At 45.5% G+C, this 23,453-nt stretch overlaps 2 protein-coding genes and 1 pseudogene across 24 annotated transcripts in view; 2 read left to right on the top strand and 1 right to left on the bottom strand.

Annotated features, from left to right (window-relative positions):
* BBS9 (Bardet-Biedl syndrome 9) overlaps positions 1 to 2,787 on the bottom strand; it is a 433,011-nt gene extending 430,224 nt beyond the window's left edge. For 2 of the 11 annotated variants that reach the window (XM_035698351.2, XM_035698359.2), the window contains exons 1-2: positions 2,587 to 2,783; positions 1,989 to 2,080 (exon numbers count right to left, since the gene is read on the bottom strand). The gene's annotated coding sequence lies outside the window, so the exon portion shown is untranslated. Of the gene's footprint in view, positions 1 to 1,477; positions 1,576 to 1,988 lie in introns of all 11 variants that reach the window. The other 9 variants (XR_004804558.2, XM_035698355.2, XM_035698350.2 and 6 more) reach the window with 6 other exon arrangements.
* A 3,006-nt stretch (positions 2,788 to 5,793) lies between these two features.
* LOC112670700 (retinitis pigmentosa 9 protein) overlaps positions 5,794 to 23,453 on the top strand; it is a 204,606-nt gene continuing 186,946 nt past the window's right edge. For all 13 annotated transcript variants that reach the window (XR_007402087.1, XR_007402085.1, XR_007402088.1 and 10 more), the window contains exons 1-4: positions 5,794 to 6,027; positions 18,169 to 18,199; positions 19,305 to 19,434; positions 22,258 to 22,349. Coding sequence is in view for 1 of the 13 variants with exons in the window: in XM_025464592.3 (XP_025320377.1) it covers positions 5,876 to 6,027; positions 18,169 to 18,199; positions 19,305 to 19,434; positions 22,258 to 22,349 (405 nt within the window). In the remaining 12 variants the exon portion in view is untranslated. The remainder of the gene's footprint in view (positions 6,028 to 18,168; positions 18,200 to 19,304; positions 19,435 to 22,257; positions 22,350 to 23,453) is intronic.
* On the top strand, positions 13,021 to 15,607 carry LOC125752486 (glyceraldehyde-3-phosphate dehydrogenase-like; annotated as a pseudogene).

Here is a 23,453-nt window from a genome sequence, read left to right as displayed (position 1 = left end):
AATAAATGTCAGTAGTAACCTAGTTGTAGTAGTACTAGTAGTAGTAATAGAAGTGGTAGTGATGGAATGTATTCTGAGCAAGACAAAGTTACAAAGGTCAATCTGAACCTCTGGACTGAATATTTATTTTTTTAAAGGATTTTATTTATTCATGAAAGACACAGAGAGAAAGGCAGAGACGTAGGCAGAGGGAGAAGCAGGCTCCATGCAAGGTGCCCAATGTGGGACTTGATCCTGAGACCAAGGATTACGCCCTGAGCCTGGGCAGGTGCGCAACCGCTGAGCCACCCAGGCGTCCCTGGACTGAATATTTAAATGGAACATTCAAAAAACTAACAGTAATCTTTCACTGAAATGTTAATTGGCAGGGATGTTTTATAATAACATCACGTTTCAACAATTTTTTTAAGATTTTATTTATTTATTCATGAGAGATGCAGAGAGCAGAGACATGGGCAGAGGGAGAAGCAGGTTGCCTGCAGAGAGCCTGATGCGGGACTCGATCTCAGGACCCCAGGATCCTGACCTGGGCCAGATGCTCAACCACTGAGCCACCCAGGTGACTCTGTTTCAATAATTTTTGAGAAATATTTTTTTTAAGATTTATTTATTTATTCATGAGAGACACAGAGAGAGAGAGAGAGAGAGAGAGAGAAGACAGGCAGAGGGAGAAGCAGGCCCCCCGGAGGGAGCCCAATGCAGGACTCAACCCCAGGACTCCATGATCAGGCTCTGGGCCGAAAGCAGACGTTCAACCACTGAGCCACCCAGTTGTCCCAAGAAATATTTGAAAGTCTTTATTCTGAGGAAGGAGACTTGCTACATACATCAAAAGGTGTAAAACATCAGAAACTACTATATACTACTGATATTGGATTTTCTTCCCCTTCAGTGAATGTTTCCATCAAAAACTTGTAGCATAAATATCTGTGTGGTTGTAATTTAAGAGCAATTACACACAATTCCACAAAATGAAAAATTCCTTACACTAAATAACTTATAAATTATTTGCAAAATGAAAAGTTTTAATTCTAAATAAGGATTCAGTCTATTCGCACACACACACACACACACACACTCACAAATCGCAGCAATTATTCTCTTTACATATTTCTAACAAGTTAGAAAATCTATCCCACTCTAAATGCTGTCTGACTTTGGTTAAGATCGCTGGGTGGCGCAGCGATTTAGCGCCTGCCTTTGGCCCAGGGCGCGATCCTGGAGACCCTGGATGGAATCCCACGTCGGGCTCCCGGTGCATGGAGCCTGCTTCTCCCTATGTCTGTGCCCCTCTCTCTCTCTCTCTCTCTCTGTGTGTGTGTGTGACTATCATAAATAAATTTTTTTTTAAATTTAAAAAAAAAAAGATAAAGATCTTCAAGTTGTAAAAAAAAAACCTTCAAGTTATGTATGTGTGCTATGTGGTTTCACATTTAAAGTAATGAGATGGGGGGATAAAAAAAAAAAAAAAAAACACCTATGAATTTCTCCAGGAAACTGAAGTCAATTGCAGGACTTGACGAAGGAAAGGAGGCGCTGACAAAAATCAGCTCAGGTCATCTAAACTGCTGTGCTCTGCAATATAGAAAGAGAAGGAGAAGCAATAATCCTATTGCAAGAATTAGAGGGTATTAGTGCATGCATCCTACTGCAGTCATAGGCTGAGAACTGCTTTGGCCATTCGCTCACAAGACCTGTTGGAGTGTCAACGAGAGGAGGATGCTAGCGCACCACGTGACATTCCTGAATGGAATCTTTAAAAATTCTTATCAACCTTCCTCGAAAATGCTCATAAGACTTCCCACACACTGTGCTCCTCGTTGCTTTTTGTTTCGTTTTATTTTTAATGCACACGTCCTCCCTAAGAAACCTGTCATCCAATATCCCCCAACCCCATGACACGGCATCAGAGGATCAATCTTGCCCACAAAACAAAACACAGAAGGGGCATCCACGCTCCCAGTGTTTAATCCCAAACATCCCCTTACCTGACGCCGAATCAGGTGGGTCCTGAACCCACCTTTCCTCGAACTCTCCACAGATTTCCCTTGAAGAACTGCTTCCTGCCAGGGTGCCAGAGCTGCAACGACGAGAGCAAGAATGGAGGGTGCAGAGCAGAGCAAGCCCTCGCTTCACTACTCCCGGCGGTTCCCCTGCTCCAACTTGTTCCTCGTCCCAGACGGAAAGCGCCTCAGCAGGGAGCACCACCGGCTCCACAGAGCTGGAGCGACACCCACAAGCAGGAAGCCTGCATCCCCTCCGTGCCAATCCCGGAGACACGCGGGGAACACGGCGTCAGTCCCTCAAGAGACCAGGCAGGCCAGAACCACGGTAAGTCCCGCTTCCCACAAAGAGGAGGAAACGCTGAGGAAGACAGTCAGTGGGAGAGACCGGCGAAGGACGGCAGCCGCGGAAGGCACACGTCCCCACTCCTGCCTGACTCCGAGCCACCCTCGCCCTGTTGTCATAGCACTTTACAACGAACGCCGCGGCGCAAGTCGGAGGGCGCAGCTCCGACGCCTTCTGGGGTTTGTAGTCCAGAGCGGCCGAGGCGAGGGGGCGGGGTGGAAGGCGGAAGAGCTTTACCTGCTCGGGTCAGGCTGGAATCAGATTTCTACTGGAGGGAGCTGGAGGGAACCACTCCTTGGTCCTATTTTGGCGGAAAGCTCATTAAAACCATTCCCTTTCCGGTCCTTGGACAGCGCCTCAGACCCGGGATCGGAGGAAGACCAGCCTCCCGCCTCCGCTGCGGACGCAGGCCACGCCCCTCCACGCCTTCCCGCCCCGCGTATCTGCGCGCGGGGGCGGGGCTACCCTCGGGGGCGGGGCTCGCGCAGGAGGGGCGGGGCTTCCCGCGGGGCGGGGCTTGCGCGGGGGCGGGGCGTCCAGGTTTTTCCGCGGTTTCTCTTCCCAGCCACCTGGAGCAGTTACTTTTCCCCCGCTCAGAGGCTTGTAATTGGCTCAGTGTATGAACTAGGAGGCAGTGGCCCGGGTGGCCGCACTAGCGAGGGTCAGTCTTTGAGCCCTGGTGGCAAGAGGTGGTGCTTTTATTTTTTTTTTAATTTTTATTTATTTATGATAGTCACAGAGAGAGAGATGCAGAGACACAGGCAGAGGGAGAAGCAGGCTCCATGCACCGGGAGCCCGACGTGGGACTCGATCCCGGATCTCCAGGATCGCGCCCTGGGCCAAAGGCAGGCGCCAAACCGCTGCGCCACCCAGGGATCCCGAGGTGGTGCTTTTAAAACTTTTTTCTCATCTATGCTTTCAAAAGCCAAGCGGTGGGATGCCTGGGTGGCTCGGCGGTTGAGCGTCTGCCTTTGGCTCAGCGCGTGATCCTGGGGTCTCCGATCGAGTCCTGCATTGGGGTCCTTGCAGGGAGCCTGCTTCTCTCTCTGCCTGTGTCTCTGCCTCTCCCTTTCTGTGTCTCTCATGAATAAATAAATAAAATCTTAAAAAAAAAAAAAGCCAAGGGGTGCCCCTAGAATAAAAGAGATTTTTCTAAATAATAGAATAAAACACTGTATGAAAAGAATTAAGTGAAAATTATCTTGGAGGTGCCTGCATGGCTCAATTGATTAACCCCCCAACTCTTGATCTCAGCTCAATTCTTGATCTCTGGGTCATGAATGAGTCCAAGTCCTGTATTAGGCTCCATGCTGGGTGTGGAAGCTACGGAAGGAAGGAAGGAAGGAAGGAAGGAAGGAAGGAAGGAAGGAAGGAAGGAAGGAAGGAAGGAAGGAAGGAAGGAAGGAAGGAAGGAAGGAAGGAAGAATTATCTTGAAACTGCTAAGATATTTAACTAATTTTAAAAAAGAAAATACATATTCCCATATTATCCATATATTAAAATTTCAGCCAGGAAGCCACCCAGGGATCCCTATCAAGGTTGATTTTAAAAACTAACATTGGGGGCAGCCTGGGTGGCTCAGCAGTTTAGTGCTGCCTTCAGTCCAGGGCATGATCCTGGAGACCTGGGATCGAGTTCCATACCAGGCTACCCGCATGGAGCCTGCTTCTCCATCTGCCTGTGTCTCTGCCTCTCTCTTTCTGTGTCTCTCATGCATAAATAAATAAGATCTTTAAAAAAAATTAAAAAACTAACTTTGTGGGGCACCCGGGTGGCTCAGTTGGTTAGGCATCACACTCTTAACCTCGACTCAGGTCAAGATCCCAAGGCCCTGGCATGGAGCCCCACATGAGCGGGAGGTCTGCTTCTGCCCCCTTCCCACTGCTCCCCACACTTGTGCACTCTTTTGCTTCCAAATAAAAGTCTTAAAAAAAAAAAAAACTAACTTTGCAATCAAACATTGTTTCTGACAGAGTTCTTAGTCACAGACAAAAGAAGCCACTTTAGCTGGTCAGAGTAGTTTCTAGGAAATCAGGTAGTTCATCAAACCTCTGGGAGACCCAGAGAACCTCACAGCCAGAGTATTTACAGGACACACTAGTTCAGGTAACTTGCATCAACCGCTACATTGGTTTATGCACCAGTTCTTCCCTCAAAGGAAGAACCTGATTTCCAAGCTCTGGGACATATCAGTGTAATAACTATGCTTCTGTTCATAGCCTTTGTGTGCTCATTCATTTGGATTTTCTCTAATAAACAATGAAGAAGCTCCTCGTGTATTTTAAGTATTAATTATAATGAACGCCACATTTGAGGGGAATATTCCCTACGCTGTTACTTTTACTTCCTTTATGGTTTCTTCCATTATGTTAAAACAGTGATTACAACTTCACATATCAGATACATTTACAAAATGCACCTGGTTAAGCACTTTAGCAATTTGCAGCCTGGCTCCTCTACTCCTGCATCCTTGTGGGCAGGTTATTTAACTCTCTCCGCCTCCTTATCTATGAAATAAGGGTAATACCAGTAGTAAGAGCACTTGGTAAGTTTTTTTTTTAATATTTTTTTTATTTATTTATGATAGTCACACAGAGAGAGAGAGAGGCAGAGACACAGGCAGAGGGAGAAGCAGGCTCCATGCACCGGGAGCCTGACGTGGGATTCGATCCCGGGTCTCCAGGATCGCGCCCTGGGCCAAAGGCAGGCGCCAAACCGCTGCGCCACCCAGGGATCCCACTTGGTAAGTTTTTAAAGGCTAAATCCACTTAAGGGCTTGGCTCCACGACCAGCGCATAAAAGCGCTCAGCGGAGGGAGCTCTCCGTCCAGCTCCCGAACCGGGTCCAGGTCCGCGCAGACGAGGCGGTGACCGCGCGCCGGAAAGTGAGAGCATCAGGGGCGCGCGGGTGGCCCAGCGGTGGAGCATCTGCCTTCAGCCCGGGGCGTGATCCTGGAGGCCTGGGATCGGGGCCCCCGCCCGGCTCCTGCGTGGAGCCTGCTTCTCCCTCGGCCTGTGTCTCTCTGTTTGTGTCTCTCATGAGTAAATAAATAAAATCTTTTACAAAGGAAATGAGAGAACGTCCCCGGGGAGCGTCGCTGCCGCCCAGGCCGGGTGCGGCCCAGCGCCCCGCAGCAGCCCCGCCCGCACAGGGGCCGCCTTGGGTCCCGGGCCTCCGGGGAGGGGGCGCGGCCGGGGCTCCCCGCAGGCCTCCTCCTCCTCCTCCTCCTCCTCCTCCTCCTCCTCCTCCTCCTCCTCCTCCTCTTCCTCCTCCTCCGCCGCCCGCGGCCGCCGCCAGGGGGCGCGCTCCGACCCCGGCCGGCCCGGCGGCGGGGCCCCGGCGCGGCGAGCGCGGACTCGGGGCGGCCCGGCGGGGGGCGGGGGCCCGGAGGCCGCGGCGGGGCGGGCGGGAGGGGGCGCTGCGGGGCCGGCGGGGCGGGGCGGGGCGGGGCGCGGAGGAAGTGCCGTCTTGGCCGCCGCCACCGCCTCGGGCCGCCGCGGGGCCGCCTCCGCCACGCGGGCCGCGATGTCGGCCGGGCCCGGGCGCGACGACGCGGGGAACGGGGGCGCGCGGCGGCCGCGGGAGACGGCGGAGCAGGAGCTGCAGCGGCGCCGGGAGCAGAAGCGGCGGCGGCACGACGCGCAGCAGCTGCAGCAGCTCAAGCACCTGGAGTCCTTGTGAGTCCGCGCCGCCCCGCTGCTCCGCCAGCTGTGGGGGCGGGGAGGCCGGGCGCCGGGTGCCCGGGTCCCCGCGGGCGCGCCTCGGGGGGGCGGGGAGGGGCGCCGAGCGGCCTGCGCAGGGCCCGAGCCCGCGGCAGGTGCAGTGAGCGCCGCCGCCCTGCGCCTCCCCGGGGGCCGGTCGCGGGGCCGACGGTGAAGCCGCCGAAGCCGCCGAAGCCGCGTTCGCCCCCTCTGCGGCCGGGGCGGGGGGTGGGGGGTGCAGGGGGAGACCCCGCGGCCGTCGGGGCGTGCAGGGGCTGCAGCGAGGCCGGGGGCAGCTCCACGGGCCGAGCCGGGACCCCCCGGTGGGGGCAGGGCGGGTGGCGACGGGGGCCGCACCCCCGGGTGGGAGGCGGATTCCCGGCCTTCCAGGTCCCCTCTTTGGCGTCCCCGGGGTCGGGCACTGGCATGACCCATGGGAAGGTGTAAGGGAAAGTCCTTAGAGGGCTCAGATTCTTGGTCATTAACCCGGAGCTTTGCCTGGTGAGCTGTGTCACATCAGTAAGGCAGAGGTTGCGGGAGGCGCTGCGTTGCTGGATCTCCCGGTCCTGGCCCCTCCAGGCGCTCTGTGGCCGCGTCCTATGCAGTGCAGGTGTTCAAGTACCTTTCCCTAGCCTAAGCCTGAGCTTCCCAGAGCCCAGCCTGACCCCTCAGTATCTTTAACTGTGGGGTACCAGATAGTGGCTAACACTCTACATTTATTTTGTAGCTCACAGAGCACTCATAGACATCAGAAGGATTATAACCTCCTTTTGCAGATGCGGAAAGAAAGGCAGGTTCAGCAGTTAAGTAACCTGATCAAGGAGACGTTGATCTGTAAACTAGCAAAACTAAAGAGGAAGCCAGGTGTCGCCTGATTCCCAGATCAGTTGGATTTTTCCATTTCAGGGATTTAAACTTTGCTGACATATTTGGGTTGGCTAATTCAGAGGCATGTTTGCTTTTAAATCAAAATTTTTATTTTTTTAATTGTTTTTTGAAGATTTTATTTATTTATTCATGAGAGACACACAGAGAGAGAATGAGGAACAGACACAGGCAGAGGGAGAAGCAGGCTCCATGCAGGGAGCCAGATGCGGGACTCGATCCCAGACCTCCAGGATCACACCCCCGGCTAAAGGCAGCGCCAAACTGCTGAGCCACCTGGGCTGTCCCACATTTTTATTTTTAGAATAATATTTTAAACATCAAATGAGACTAAGAGACTAAGTTCAAGAGCAAGTGGTTCAGGACGCCTGGGTGGCTCAGGGGTTTGGCACCTGCCTTCTGCCCAGGGCCTGATCCTGGGGTCCCAGGATCCAGTCCCACATCAGGCTCCCCTGCATGGAGCCTGCTTCTCCCTCTGCCTGTGTCTCTGCCTCTCTCTCTGTATCTCTCATGAATAAATAAAATCCTTAAAAAAAAAAAAGGGGGGGGGTGTCCATATATCCCTGTTCCGTAGTCACCAGCACACTCCCTGCAACTCTCTCTCCAACCAAGGTTTCAGTAAGTAAATAGTTTTTTTCTTCTGGGACTTAACTACTCACTTCTAAATTATATGCTTATACTGCTTTTTTAGATTGAACAACGGACACTACCTATAAACCTCATGTCACATAAATAAGGGTTTCGTTCTCTTTCTCTACCCGTTTGCCTCCATCCTTCCAGTATAGCTCTATGATAATTTTTGTTAAGTCAGTAGTTGGTATTAGCATTATAATAACTATCCAACATTGCTCATTTTGGAGCAAAATGGTGTTTTGTGATTTTTTTTGTTGTTTTTGCTTTCTAGCACGATTTTTGTTTTTCAACTGGTTAATAAGAGCCTCAATCTTTTTCATTTGCTTAATTTCCTATTACCTGCTGCTAACTTTATTCAAAAGGCCCTAAAAGCCAACAGTACTTTTCCTAAATGTTCCTATATATCAGGCAGCCTATCAGTTTGGTTTTTTTTGTTTTAATTTTTTATTTATTTATGATAGTCACACAGAGAGAGAGAGAGGCAGAGACACAGGCAGAGGGAGAAGCAGGCTCCATGCACCGGGAGCCTGACGTGGGATTCGATCCCGGATCTCCAGGATCGCGCCCTGGGCCAAAGGCAGGCGCCAAACCGCTGCGCCACCCAGGGATCCCTATCAGTTTGTTTTTAAAACCGAGAATTCTCCTTCTCTTCTCCAGTACCCTGCGGTTACTTTCTAAACCTGGTGTACAACTGCCTTTGTCACTCTCCTGTCTTGGAGCCCATTTCTGGACCCTATGTCTTCCTCTTTTTCTCTTTACCTCATTTTGTTGAAGTGTATTATGTAACTTCCTATAAAAAGTGCATTGGGGTGAATTTGTTGAGTCTTTACATACCTGAAAATGTCTTTATCCTATCCTCAAACATGATAGGTAGGTGGTCTAGGTATAGAATTCTGGCTAGAAATTATTTTCACTTGATTTTAGAGGTGGTAGGCTACTATTTCCTAGCTTCCAGTATTGCCAAGAAATCTGGTGCCATTCTGATTCCTTTCTTTTTTAAGGAACTTGTCCTACCTTCCCTCTTTTGCAAGCCTTAAAGAATTCTTTTTATCTAGTATTTTGCAGTTTCTTTTTTTTTTTTTTTTTTAAGATTTATTTATTTTAGGGAGAGAGAGCATGCATGGAGGGAAGGAGGACAGAGGGAGAGACTCCCCAAACAACTCCCTGCCGAGTGGGGAATCTGATGCAGGGCTCCATCTCACAACTCTGAGATCATGACCTGAGCTACAATCAAGAGTCGGGCAATTAACCAACAGAGCCACCCAGACGCCCCTTCCAGTTTCGTGATGTGAACTGTTTCTCACCAGATTTCAGACTTTTTAAATATTTTCTTGATACTTCGTGTGTATTTAATATTCATACATGATCTATGTTTTAATTTTCTTCCCTCCATTTTGTTTTTTTCTTAATTCTTAGACTTTTGTGATCCTCTTTTCATTCTACTTCTATAAGATTTACCTTCTAGTCCTTCCACCATTGCACTTTTAAGTTTCAGTTTTTAATTTTGAAAAGCTGCTTATTCCGAGAATTCTTTTTCTCCTAGCATCTGTTTTTTCCTCAATAACAAATCTGTCATCTTTAAGGACACTACTTTTTTCTTTTTTTGTTTGCTGTCTGTTTCTTCTCTGCCTTTTCTTATGGTTTCTTTCACTTAAAGGTTTTTTCCTAATGTGCAGGGATCCTTGGATCTCCCCCATTAAGAGTGAGGCATTATAAAGCTTTTTGAAGGGGCAGCCCAGGTGGCCCAGTGGTTTAGCGCCTGCCTTCGGTCCAGGGCATGATCCTGGAGTCCTGGGATCGAGTCCCACGTCGGGCTCCCTGCATGGAGCCTGCTTCTCACTCTGCCTATGTCTCTGCCTCTTTCAAAAGTAAATAAAATCTTTTGAAAACAAATAAATAAAGCTTTTTGAAGGGAGCAGTTGAGAGAGAGAGAATGCAGAGGTGCTGGTTCATTGACTGGTAAATTTCAATTGTAGGGATATCAGACTACAATGAAAAGGAAAGCAAATAACTAAGTTGACCAGCCAGCAATGTGAAATGGGAAGTCACATACTGATTTTTCACAAATTGAATTCAAATTCTTTTTTCCCCCTGGTTGCCCTTATTAGGTCCCTTTGCACTCCCCTGGCCAGTTTCTTACACTTTACCTTACCTTTTCTTACCCTATGACCATACCTGCCAGAACCCTACAGGCATCTGAGTCTTCCACCCTGTGCTTTAACCCGTGCTCCAACTCTATTCAAGTGTCCCTTGTCTGCTGGACATAACTAAATGGAGATTCTGTATATATGTGGCAGTTTATCTCTGCCTTCCACCGCATAGGAGCAAGCTGCGGGTACAACTGGATTTGAGTATGCTTACACAAGGACTCTTCCAAAAGAAATCCTATGCCAGCATTCAAAAATACAAGAGTATTTTTAAGTAGTTGGCAAATTAAAGATTTCTTTCCCCGTAATCTGTTGGAAAGATGGTTTTTCCTCTGTTATCTAAATATAGTCTTACTGCTCAGAGAAACTTATTACAGTCTGAATGATTTAGTAGCAAGGCTTCACAGATGGCACAAAATAATGGACCTCCACCAACTTTTTTTTTAACCTTAATAACTACAAAGAGTGTACACTTCTCAACTGTCACAGTGAAGAAGCCAACTACACAAACACACTCCCATTCTAGATCTGGTTGTTTTGTTTACATAATCTCTACACCTAGTGTGGGGCTTGAACTCACAACCCTGAGACCGAGAGTCGACTACCGAGTAGTCGACTACTCTACCGACTGAGCCAGCCAGGCGCACCCCAGATCTATTTTTTTTTCAGATCTATTATTTTTAATAGTTAAATTATTACTTTAGACCTTGAGAAATATCCTTTTTTTAACATGTTATAGAAATAAAGAATTATTAAACCCTAGGAAAAAACATCAACTATGTTCCTTTAAATGTGGAGAAACAGTTGTAAAATGGACTTTTTAGGGAGTTCCATTGCTAATAATAACAGGTTTCAAAATGTATAGTCAGTTCCATCACACTCCTTTTCCACTTAGGCAAAAGCATTTACATCATTTCCTTTAGAGAAACTCTGGATTAATGATGAGAGTGGAGAAGCCTCCATCACAATCCTTATTTGGAAGCATCCAGAGATGAAGCCAAAGGGACGTTTTCTTTGCTGTAGCTATTCAGGGCATTTCTCATCCTTCATCTACTACAAAGGAAAAAACACTCCTGTTTTCCTTTTCTATACTCATACTACACTCACAGCACTGTTCTAACTGTGTAGTTTTCCAGCATCACCAAGAAATTTTCTGTTCCCAGAGGACACCAAGTAAGTGTCTTACAGATTTAATTCTGATGTTGTCTACCTGGAGTCAGCGTCAGAACCTATAGGTTAAGGGCTCAGTCTCAGAAGACCTCCCCTCTCCACACACTTTAAATGTCAATTACAAGTCCAGCTTGCTAGTAACCCATTGTCTATAAAGCACAGGGTCCCTCAGTACCCTCCTCTGGAGCAGCTCATAGAACTTAGGAAAACATTTTGTTTATGTCATTACTGATTTATTATAAATTGTTATATAACTCAGGAGCATCCAGGTGGAGCAGATACATAGTGTAAGGCATGTGGGAAGGGGCATGGAGCTTCCATGTCCTCACCAGATACGTCACGTCACACCTTTACATGTTTTACCTTCAAGCTCTCTGAACTCCATTTTGGGTTTGTTATTGTTGTTGTTGTTTTTAAGAGCTTATTTATTTAATAGAGAGACAGTGAAAGAGAACACAAGCAGGAAGGAGAAGCAAGCTGAGCAAGGAGCCCAAAGTGGGGCTCCATCCCCTTATGAACTGAGCGAAAGCAGATGCTTAACTGACTGAGCCACTCAGGCACCCCTGGGCTTTTTTTTTATAGAGGCTTCATCACATAGGCATAATTGATTAATCAATGGCCATTGGTGACTAATTCAATCTCCCTGGAGGTAAGACTGAAAGTTCCAACCCTCTAATCATAGAACTGGTTCCCCTGGCAACCAGTCCTCATCTTTAGGAGCTTTGCAAAAGTGACCTCATTAATAAACAGTTTGACTGAAAGGGCCTTGTTATGAATAGCAAACTTTTACCTTTATAGCTCTGGACCTACTTTGAGAACTGGGAACAAAACTAAACAGTATAAGAAAAGATGTTCCTATGGCCTTTATATAGGAAATTACAAGGTTTTAGGAGCTGTGTACCAGAACAGTGGATGAAAACCAAATACATATTTATTATAATCACACCCACCATCAATATCACACCCACCAAAGTTATTTTCTTTCACATTTTAAGAGAAAGCTCAAAGGAAAAGCATTTCACTTTTCCCTTGGTCAATTCTCCCTAACTTCTATAACCTCAAATATATAATCTATTCTGAAGAGTCTTTAAAGTTGATCCAGAAGAAGAGGGTCAGAATGAAGAAAACATAAAACCATTAAGTGTTTCTATACTTTACAGCCATTCTGAAATATTAAAATGAGTCCTTTCCTGGAGGTTTACAAGGTTAAGACCTAGATCTGAGCTATAGAATGTGTATGTATTACTCCTTATAGAAGAGATACAAATCCCTTTAAGAGTTTGAGATGCTCTTTGAGTACACAGACACCCAGCCTCAGAATTTGCTTCTTGTCTCTCAGGCTTCTAGGTCTCTCTCAGTTTGGTCCCTGGCCAGAAATAATGAGGACCTGGCCAGTCTGGTGATTGGTTGCCACAGAGCACAGACAGGAAGTTTCCTGCTGTACAAAACGATTCCTGGTCTTCAAACCAGAGGATGGAGGCTTATCCTTGCTAAAATCTGTGATTAAAGACCCTATAGCTCTGTTTCCCATTAACTTGATGAATGTCAGACCCTGGCTCAGATGTTGATTCCTAGCTTAACATTTCCCCTCACAAACTCCTTAGAATTATCTGCCTCCACATGGCTGTTCCCAGCATCAACAACCAAACGTGTATGCATTTAATATTGCACACAACCCAACCCCTGCCTCAGAGAGGGCATGATGTCGTTGTCTTGTTACTACCTCCCCCAGCCTCGTGGTATTTTGCTTTGGGTTGGGGAAAGTATTGTCAAAATACAGGGTAGTATGGTATATAAATTTTATCACCGTGAATAAAAATGGGTAAGTGAGCAATGTGGTAGAAATTATTTTAGGGAAAACTGGGTTTACCACAGTATCTGCCCAAATCAAATCGTACTCAAGCTCTGAATTTCAAGTGTTCCTGTAGTCTTCTGTTTTCCAGGGACAAACATGGTGCTAGAATAATTGCTGTATTCAGCTAAACATGCACTGACAGTCATGTACAGGTGAGCACGTGAACTCTGGGCTTTGTGCCCTTGTACAACGTATTTAACCCATGAACAGTTATTAATACAGGAAATGCATTGCTGACTTAGAACAGTGGTTGCAGTTTGGTGAAAGAACTCTAGATGTCAGCTCTCTGCTCCTCCCCGCCCGACAGACAGCCGCGTCTTCTGGTGCAGCCCCAGGCGCGTCCCCGAGGCACGATGGTGAAGGTCGGAGTGAACGGATTTGGCCATATTGGGCGCCTGGTCACCAGGGCTGCTTTTAACTCTGGCAAAGTGGATATTGTCGCCATCAATGACCCCTTCATTGATCTCAACTACATGGTGTACATGTTCCAGTATGATTCTACCCACGGCAAATTCCACGGCACAGTCAAGGCTGAGAACGGGAAACTTGTCATCAACGGGAAGTCCATCTCCATCTTCCAGGAGCGAGATCCTGCCAACATCAAATGGGGTGATGCTGGTGCTGAGTATGTTGTGGAGTCCACTGGGTCTTCACCACCATGGAGAAGGCTGGGGCTCACTTGAAAGGCGGGGCCAAGAGGGTCATCATCTCTGCTCCTTCTGCTGATGCCCCCATGTTTGTGATGGGCGTGAACCATGAGAAGTATGACAACTCCCTCAAGATTGTCAGCAATGCCTCCTGCACCACCAACTGCTTGGCTCCTCTAGCCAAAGTCATCCATGACCACTTCGGCATCGTGGAGGGCCTCATGACCACCGTCCATGCCATCACTGCCACCCAGAAGACCGTGGACGGCCCCTCTGGGAAGCTGTGGCGTGACGGCCGAGAGGCTGCCCAGAACATCATCCCTGCTTCCACTGGCGCTGCCAAGGCTGTGGGCAAGGTCATCCCTGAGCTGAACGGGAAGCTCACTGGCATGGCCTTCCGTGTCCCCACCCCCAATGTATCAGTTGTGGATCTGACCTGCCGCCTGGAGAAAGCTGCCAAATATGACGACATCAAGAAGGTAGTGAAGCAGGCATCGGAGGGACCCCTGAAGGGCATCCTGGGCTACACTGAGGACCAGGTGGTCTCCTGTGACTTCAACAGTGATACCCACTCTTCCACCTTCGACGCCGGGGCTGGCATTGCCCTCAATGACCACTTTGTCAAGCTCATTTCCTGGTATGACAATGAATTCGGCTACAGCAACCGGGTGGTGGACCTCATGGTCCACATGGCCTCCAAGGAGTAAGAGCCTCCTGGACCACCAGCCCCAGCAAGAACAAGAGAAAGAGAGAGGCCCTCAGCTGCTGGGGAGTCCCTGCCACAACTTAATCCCCCAACACACTGAGAGAATCTCCTGACCTCCAATTTACATCCTAGACCCCAAGGAAGGGGAGGGGCTTGGGGAGCCCTACCTTGTCATGTACCATCAATAAAGTATACTGTACCCAGCCAAAAAAAAAAAAAAAAAAGAACTCTAGATGTCACGAGGTCTGGGTGATTGTCCCAAATCAGCCTCTTAATTGGTAGCCTCCAGTTGTTGGAATCAATGAAGGAAACTGTTGGAACTGATGTTGGGGGAAGAAAAGATTGAGGGTCAGAGTCCCTGACCTGCCCTTCCTTATTCTGAGATTTTTAACATGATAGTTTATAATAAGGCATATTTTATGAGCCTCACAGGAGAATGGATACACTTGGCTAAATGCTGATGTAACACCTACACAGGGGAAGAGGCAGTGATCCCTGAAGCCAGATATGGAAAAGGAGTCCCTGAGTCCTGTGGTCTAGAAAGGCAGTAAGCCCAGCTGGGGATGATGTCTGTGGGAAGTCCACTGCCAGGTCTGTGCCCACCTCCACTTAGGAGCAGCTGGCAAATCCCTGTAAGACTGCAGACCTATAAAAAAAGATGTGAAGACTGTCTTGGGATGGCCAAGCTTCTCTGCTGGTCCACATCTTGGCCTTTATGATGCTAGTGCTTCAGTCCTGGGCTGCCTCATGAGGCTGCTGAGAGCAGTGACTTGGTTTCAACAGAAGGAGCAGAAGCCAACATTGTGAAGTGCCTTTCCAGAGATGAAAGGGATGTTTGCTGTGACATATTGACCAATGAGGAAATTGAGGCTCTCAGGATTAAATAACTTGTCCAAAGTACACAGGCAGTGAGAATGAATCAGAATTCAAACCAAAAGAATTTTTTACCTGTGTTAAAGAACAAAAATTCAACCTAGTAAATTTGAAGATGTAGTTGGTTTTATTAATTGATTCATGAATCCAGCAGCATCCCATCTAGCAAGTAGAGAGATGCTCCAAACTGTACAAAACGGAAGATTTCTAGGAGGGTGGTGAATGAAGTTACCAGCCAAAGAAAAAAAATTGTTCCAGGCAAAGTCACCTTCTCTTAGGTGAAAGAGCAGGGAGTCTTATCGTGCAGATTATCTCATCTTTGGTGGATAGAGAGAGCCCATGTGACAGATCAGTTTATTGGTACTAATCAGAATATTCCTGCTGACAGTTAAGAATACGTTTGTGGAGGAGGTTAAAACTGTAATTAGGGTATATATTAGGGCCCAGTTGGATGACATGGACTAAGTGGCTCCATTTTGGGACCGTGGTTTTCTTGTTAACACCTCCAGAGCCCATTCATTTAGAACTGGAAAATGTTACAGCTGGAAATGTGGGAGTTCTCTACTCCAAAAAACCAAAACCTCTTTATCAAGGCAGTTGCACAGTTTATAAAGAGAGTCAATAAAAATAATATGATTTAGTAATGGATTTGATGTCCTTTATTCAAGGGAAATAAGTCTGTGGATTGGAGGAGTACAGTGCCTTGCTCTTCCAAGGGATTTTGGACAAAAGGGAATTTTCTGTGCCCTTGGTTTTGTCTTCTGATACTTAGCACTATGCCTGACATAATGGTTGAGTGAATACTTGTGCAACAAATAAGTTTTCAAGTTGAACCTTCATATCGCCTGAGAATTAAGTTCAGTTTCCCCTATTATACTTGTTCTTTTTTGTTAGGAAGAAAATAACAAGCTGGATAGAGCTAGAGTGGAGATTTAATTCTTGAAAAAAACTACAGAAATAACTGAAACTTCAAAACAAAAATGCAGCCTATGAGCTGTTAGTAGCATATTTTGGGGCCGTTTTTCTTTCTTAATCTCACATTACTTTTGGTTTTGCTTTCAGAGGGAAATTAACCTGTGCCTCTACTAACATAGGTACCAGGAAAATGCCATCAATTTCACTTTTCTTTTGTAATGAAAAAACATGAGGTGACATATTTGCATATAAATAAATATGAGTGAAAAATAAAGGTCCCTCCCTCAGGTTTCCTTCCAGAGGTATTCCATTCATTTCAAGACACCTCTGTGCTTATACCTCTGTACTTTTAGTCTCCTTCTCCACATACACACAAATGGAAGCACACCAAATACACTGTTCTTTACCCTATTGCTTTTTTTATTATTATCTTAAACTATTTGGGATATTGCCCTACATTCTTTTTGGGATAATCTATATTTATGTGACTTAGATAAATGATCTACCATTTTAACATTTATTAGTGTTTTTATGGTGTTAAAAGACATTTTATGATACAAAATTCAGAAAATTAATCATCTCTGAACTCAGCACCTGTCTGCAGCAATTTTGGGATTCCCACACTTACAAGCTTTTGGAGTCAAAACACAATTTTAAACCAACCTCATTGCCCAGATACCCACTCCCAGGAAAATGTTCTTTATAGAGACATTGAGAAGACCTAAGATGTTCACTTGTCCTGCTTGATTTTTCAGTTTCTTCTTTTTTGCAGAGGAAGGGGGATGGTGTCCAATGTGTTTGATACCCACGTTACATGATCTCACTGCGGTCCTGGGATCAAGTCCCATATCAGGCTCCCCATAGGGAGCCTACTTCTCCCTCTGCCTATGTCTGTGCCTTTCTGTCTCTAATGAATAAATAAATAAAGTTTTTTAAAAAAATAACATGATGGGATCCCTGGGTGGCACAGCGGTTTGGCGCCTGCCTTTGGCCCAGGGCGTGATCCTGGAAACCTGGGATCGAATCCCACGTGGGGCTCCCGGTGCATGGAGCCTGCTTCTCCCTCTGCCTGTGTCTCTGCCTCTCTCTCTCTCTCTGTGTGACTATTATAAATAAAAAAAATAAAATAAATAAAATAAAATAAATAACATGATTACACCTAATAGTAGTAGTGTTATATGTTAGTTGTATCTCAACTTAAAAAATAATAATTTTTAGGGCAGCCCCGGTGGCTCAGCAGTTTAGCGCTGCCTTCAGCCCAGGGCGTGATCCTGGAGACCCTGCATGGAGCCTGCTTCTCCCTCTGCCTGTGTGTCTCTCTGTCTCTTATGAATAAATAAATAAAATCTTTAGAAATAATAATAATTTTTAAAACATACATGAGCATTTGGAACTAATTTTCCAGATTTGGAAACTAGAAGCCTTTTGGGGCAGTTCCGGCAGAGTGATGGGAAGGGAAAATGAATGGGGAACATAGGGATGATGTGTATGTTCCCGTAGGAGCCTTGGGGGTCTGAGAGCTCAAAAGGAAAGTACATTCCCACCCATCATACATCTGCTTCCTCTAGCCGTGTTCTTTACTGAATGCTGCCTGTGGTCCAGGCACCTGCAGGGGTCCTGGACCCCGAGTCCAGCAAGGTCCAAAGTACACAGAGGGCTGTCAGAGAGCCAAGGGGCAGACAGCTGGCTCACTCTGCAGGCAGGGTGGGTGGGTGGGCAGGATTTGAACTGGGAGCTGTGGGGAAATGGGAGAGGAAGCCTCTAAGAGAGATCACCCTCACCTCCTTCCCCTGCAACAGGCCCTTCCCTCCAGCTTTGCTCCTGCCCCTCTGTGCTGCCCCCAACCAAGTCAGTACAGTTTTCTCCACCTGCCACCACCCCACTCCCATGAGCCTCTTCAATGTTGAGTAAGTAGAAGGTGTGTCAGGTAAACAACCTGACAACTATGACAGTTGGAACCCTGATCAGCTCATAGGTTTTCTTCCCTCGCATTTCCCCTGCAATCTCTTGCTTTCTCTTCTTCAAAAATAAAATCACTGAGCTCAGACACCTGGTTATTACTTCAGGGAATTTCAATTCTAGATCGCCACAGGATGTGGTGCAGCGTCAGGTTATTTATAGGTGATCCCCGACTGCTGGGCATATTTTATCAACTGCTTTAGATACAATGTAGTTTTTAAAGTTTTACTAAAAGTATCCTTTTTGTTTTGGCCTGCAGTTGCTTTTTGCTCACTAAAACGTGTTATATTCTTGTTAATGTTTTTAATGATGTCTTTTCTTTTCTAGCTATGAAAAACCTCCTCCTGGGCTTATCAAGGTCAGTGTGAAGTTTGTGCCTTTGGTTATTCTCTTAGATGAATTTGACTCGGTGCTCAGAGTCAGTAACTTGTTACGAACACCTGTTGCATAAGGTTTGAACATCCTTTTATGATAACGCCGCTCCACCCTGCGGATTCCAGTCAGTTCATACACTTTGGGCTGGTCCAGCCTGTGCCTTTGTAGAAATGTCCTCAGCCCTGTGTCTGTCCCTAAGAACTGGGGCCCGCACATTCCTCAGTGATCAGTCCCCTTCTCCCTCGCTCCCTCTCTTGCCGTGGCTGCATCTTCTCATAGTTGTGTTCCTCCTCTGACTTGCTGCTGGCTTCCCGAGTGTCATCAGCTCAGAGAACAGTAGTCTCTAAGGGGACTGGAAAGTCCCCTGGTCCAGTCCCTAGTGCAGGGCACCCCCCTGTCTCCCGGCAGCACCTGGCCCCAGGGTCCAGTCTCTCTGCGGGAGGGAGACCTAGAGGGCTCGGTAGAGGCCAGGACAGCCTTCTTGCTCACATTCACTGAGAGGAAAAGATTGTTATAAAACTCTTGTATAAATTTAATGTTTATAGGAATTGCAATCAGTAGCTTAAAAAAATAACACCTTAATTGTATAATGAAGTTATTTGGTGATGAAAGCACACTTCATAAATACAGCATGTGTGAGATTGTACAACATGACTGTGGTCTCCAAGGGATAATAATCTTTTTAAATTTAACATGTTATTCTCATCATTTTAGGAACTCTTGTTTAATTCTATACTTTGCCTCATTGCACAAGGCTTTTAAGTTAATAGAAAAGTTTGTGGTCTGAATCTAATTTTTGTGATCTAGAATCAGGATTTGGAGCTCACAAATCATTCCTATGTGAACAATACTAGTAATATTTCTCTAAGAATAGCTCTGTCATGTTCCTGATATAGTTCTTCTGGTACATTTATTTCTCGTTTTTCTGTCAGGTATAATTTATCTTTCTCGCATTTGAGAGGGTAACGTAGGATGACACGGGTGTGTCCAGCCCCTGAAAAAGCCAGGCAGTGTTGTGTTCAGAAGCAGGAGGGAGAGAATTCCTGTGCTTTTTTGCCAAGTTGTGTACACGCTGTTTCCTTTTTTAGGAAGATGAGACGAAGCCAGAAGACTGTATACCAGATGTACCAGGCAATGAACATGCCAGGGAATTTCTGGCTCATGCTCCAACGAAAGGACTTTGGATGCCACTGGGGAAAGAAGTCAAAGTTATGCAGTGTGAGCATGGGAGAGTTTCAAGTAACACTCCTCAATACACGCAAGTTATACAGAGCGTGTTTACTTCTTTTTGTTGTTGTTTTAATTTGTTCTCACTGCAGCCCTGTTAAGTCAAAGTATGATCCCTGTTTTACAGTTCAGGAAGCTGACCTGCATGTGTTAGTAAGTGGTCCGAGGTGAGAGGTAGAGCAGAGCTTTGATTCCAGGGCTTCTGACTCCAAGGGCAGTGGTCTTCCACAGAAACATAGCTACCTTTTGAGTTCACTCTTCGGTTATATTCCAGTAACAAAAAGGATATTTCCTTGTGTAAATGCCACGAGGGACAAGAGATGTATTGGAGGGCAGTCCCTTTGGGTCTTGCATCATTTGCCCCCCACCAGTGGTGTTAAGGTTCCATCCATGTAACCTGAGAGGAGCTGTGGGCCCCAGAGGGTGGGTCCGGAACAGTATGCTATACATGCACACCCCCACCCCACCAGGGCTGCACTTTTCGTCCAGCATAAGATGGTATTTGAGAAAGGGTACTGCTGCCTTTGAAAGACATTTGTATAGGGCAGCCAAGGTGGCTCAGTGGTTTAGTGCCTGCCCAGGGTGTGATCCTGGAGATCTGGGATTGAGTCCAACGTTAGGCTCCCTGAATGGAGAGCCTCTGCCTATGTCTCTGCCTCTCTCTGTATCTCATGAATAAATAAATGAAACCTTTAAAAAAATAAAGACATTAGTAGAGAGATCCTTCATGCACATAATTAAAATAGTAGTTCCCTCATTCACCTCATACTAAAGGTAACCATGTAAACTTCTTTTAAGATTATTTTGGAGGCATCTGGCTGGCTCAGGCAAAGGAGCATGCGACTCTTGATCTCAGGGTCATGAGTTCCAGCCCCACATGGGGATTAGAGATTACTTAAAAAAATAAAACTTTAAAAAAAAAGAATGTTTTGAAGTTTATTTCCATGTATCTAAATAACAGTGTTGTATTCCTGACTTTATTTTTCAGATTTCTTCACTATATATGTTGACTTCTTACTCTAGAAGATTTCCAGCTCTTTTTTTCTACTTCCACCCCACTTCATACATACTCTGCCTATCTCCCATTTTCCCAATATATTATATCATAATTTAGTTAAATCTTTTGTGTATATTTAATTATGATTATTTTTCAGAATTGAATCATGTACTAAACCAATTACATTTCCTTTCATGCAGCCTGCATAATGTTTTGTTTTCCCTGCAGTTCATAGTTGCCTTTTTTGTTGTTCTTTTTGCTTTTTTCTGTGTACTGATTACTAATTCAACTGCTTCAGACACTTGAGGTATTCTGTTTTTTCCTCCTGCAGAGAGTTGTTCACCCTGCTATCTCCAGGGACCTTCCTTCACCATCACTCTCTGGTTTCCCTTAACCTCCCTCTTGTGTGTGATCTCCTAGTTGCCATATCTTGGGTCTTCTTTCTTGTTGCCTTCTCTTGGTGTGGTAGAGGACATTCTCTAGTAGCCGAGAAATGGGTTATCAGAGAGAAAATTCTCAAAATTCTCAAGACTGTATTTTTCTGGAAACATCTCTATTTAATATTTTAGTTTGCTATGTAGAATTCTTTGTTAAAAACAAGCTTCTTTCAGAATTTTGAAGGCACTGCTCCATTGCCTTCTCATTGGTAGGATTGCTGTTGACAAGTCTGAGGCAATTAATATTCCGGATGCCTTGATGTAACCTGCTTTGTTGTTGGTTGTTGTCTTTTGTTTTTTATTCCTCTGTCCAAGAGTTTAGGAGATCATCTCCCTGTTCCCAATATCCTGAAATCCCACAAATTGTTTCCTTTTTTTTTTTTTTTAAGATTTTATTTATTTATTGATGAAAGAAACAGAGAGAGAGAGGCAAAGACACAGGCAGAGGCAGAAACAGGCTCCAGGCAGGGAGCCCGACGCAGGACTCGATCCTGGGTCCCCAGGATCAGGCTCTGGGCTGAAGGTGATGCTAAACCGCTGAGCTACCCGGGCTGCCCTCACAAATTGTTTCATTGATTATTTCCTCTCCTCTGTTTGCAATGGGGCAATGGACTTCTTAGATTGGTTTTCTAATTTCTGTTCTTTTCTTTCCTATTTTTGTTTTCTGCTCTCTAGAATATTTCATCAACATAGCTACCAGTCCTCCAATTAAGTTTTTTATTTCAGTTCCAGAAGCTCTTTTTTCTTCTATGGTTCTTTTATTCTGTTCTTATTCTGTCATTGCAATATGTTCCCTAAGGATGTTTTTCTTCTAATATCTTTTTATTTCTTCCAAGTTGGTGTTTCCTATTTATTTTTTCACCTTTTTCATTAGTGAAGAGGCTTTCAGGTGACTAAACAATAGAAATTTATTGTCTTACCATTCTGGAGGCTGTCAGTGTGAAATCAGAGTGTGAGCAGGGTTGGCTCCTTCTGAGGGCTGTGAGGGAAAAAAATCTGTCTCAGGCCCCTCCAAAGATCCTGTCTCACAATGAGGTCACATCCTGAAGTACAAAGGGTTAGGACATTCAGCATAATGGAAGTCCAGGATAGAGGGAGCAACAGTACAAAAAAAAAATCAGATTTTAATTTTTGCACAGCATTGCTTAGTAACTACTTGGCTCATTTCTAAAACCCAAGATTAAAGGATGCTTATGGAAGCAATTGATTTTTCTCTATTTTCTGGTGTAAATATGTAAGCATGGCTCATCCACTAATTGCATTTGCTTTGGAAATTGGAATCTAATGAAGAATATCTTTAGTATGATCTATTGATACTTTATCTTGATTAAGTAAAACTGCATTATCTTACAGAAATATATCCCTTTTCTTTGTTTTTAGGTTGGCGTTGTAAACGGTATGGTCACCGAACAGGCGACAAAGAATGCCCTTTCTTTATCAAAGGCAACCAGAAGTTAGAACAGTTCAGAGTTGTAAGTAAAACCTATGGTTTCAATTTATATTTGCCAGAGATGGTGAATGTCAGTGACTCAGGCAGTGACCAGTGAACTGGAGGTTAACATGTACTACATTTCCAGTGCTTTCTGGCCAAAGTATCTGTGTTAATGACATTTCTGTTAAACTGAATTTAAGGGGATTCCTGGGTGGCTCAGTGGTTTAGCGCCCCCTTCAGCCCAGGGCGTGATCCTGGGGTCCCGGGATCGAGTCCCGCATCGGGCTCCCTGCGTGGAGCCTGCTTCTCCCTCTGCCTGTGTCTCTGCCTCACTCTCTCTGTGTCTCTCACGAACAAATAAATAAAATATTAAAAAATAAATAAATAAAAATAAATAAACTGAATTTGTATGACAGATTAGCTCATTAGCAAAAAACTAATGTTTATTAAAGTGACATTTGCTTATGCCTTGGGAACACCAATTTCCTTTTCTGAAAGATTGTGTTCAATCACTTTTTGCTTATAGAAAAAAATCTTTCATAACTAAAATCAGCGTTCTAGTTCCAATCTTTATGTCAAGATTAAATATGTTTCTTTTATAAACTAGATATATATGTATAAATGATGTATCCAGTTTGCATGACAGTAAAATAGATGTGTCATTTCCCCACTTTATTTTCACAGTCACCTTGCAGGGTTGTTAGCACCCATTCAGGCACTCTTTCAGGCAGTTTACTTATGCTGTTATCAGAGAGATTAGGATTATCACCATATATCAAACTGGGATCCGCAAACATTTGCCAGGGACTTTAAGACATTTTAAAAATTCGGGACGCCTGGGTGGCTCAGTGGTTGAGCATCTGCCTTCGGCCCGAGGCGTGATCCTGAGTCCGGGGATCAATCCCACATCGGGCTCCCTGTGAGGAGCCTGTTTCCCCCTCTATGTCTCTGCCTCTCTCTGTGTGTCTCTCATGAATAAATAAATAAATAAAATCTTTTTTAAAAAAGGCATTTTAAAAATTGTACTTTCATTTTAAAAATATGGGGAAAATATTCTGGGTAAATCAGTGCTACCAGGAAAGGCAAATTTACAGTTCCTATAAGTTAAATTGAATGAAAAAATTCATATATTTTAATTCAGAAC

Source organism: Canis lupus, chromosome 14, assembly GCF_003254725.2.
Source record: "Canis lupus dingo isolate Sandy chromosome 14, ASM325472v2, whole genome shotgun sequence".
NCBI lineage: Eukaryota > Metazoa > Chordata > Mammalia > Carnivora > Canidae > Canis > Canis lupus.
The sequence above is the reverse complement of the archived record's forward strand: the minus strand, read 5'-3'. Positions and strand labels throughout refer to the sequence as shown.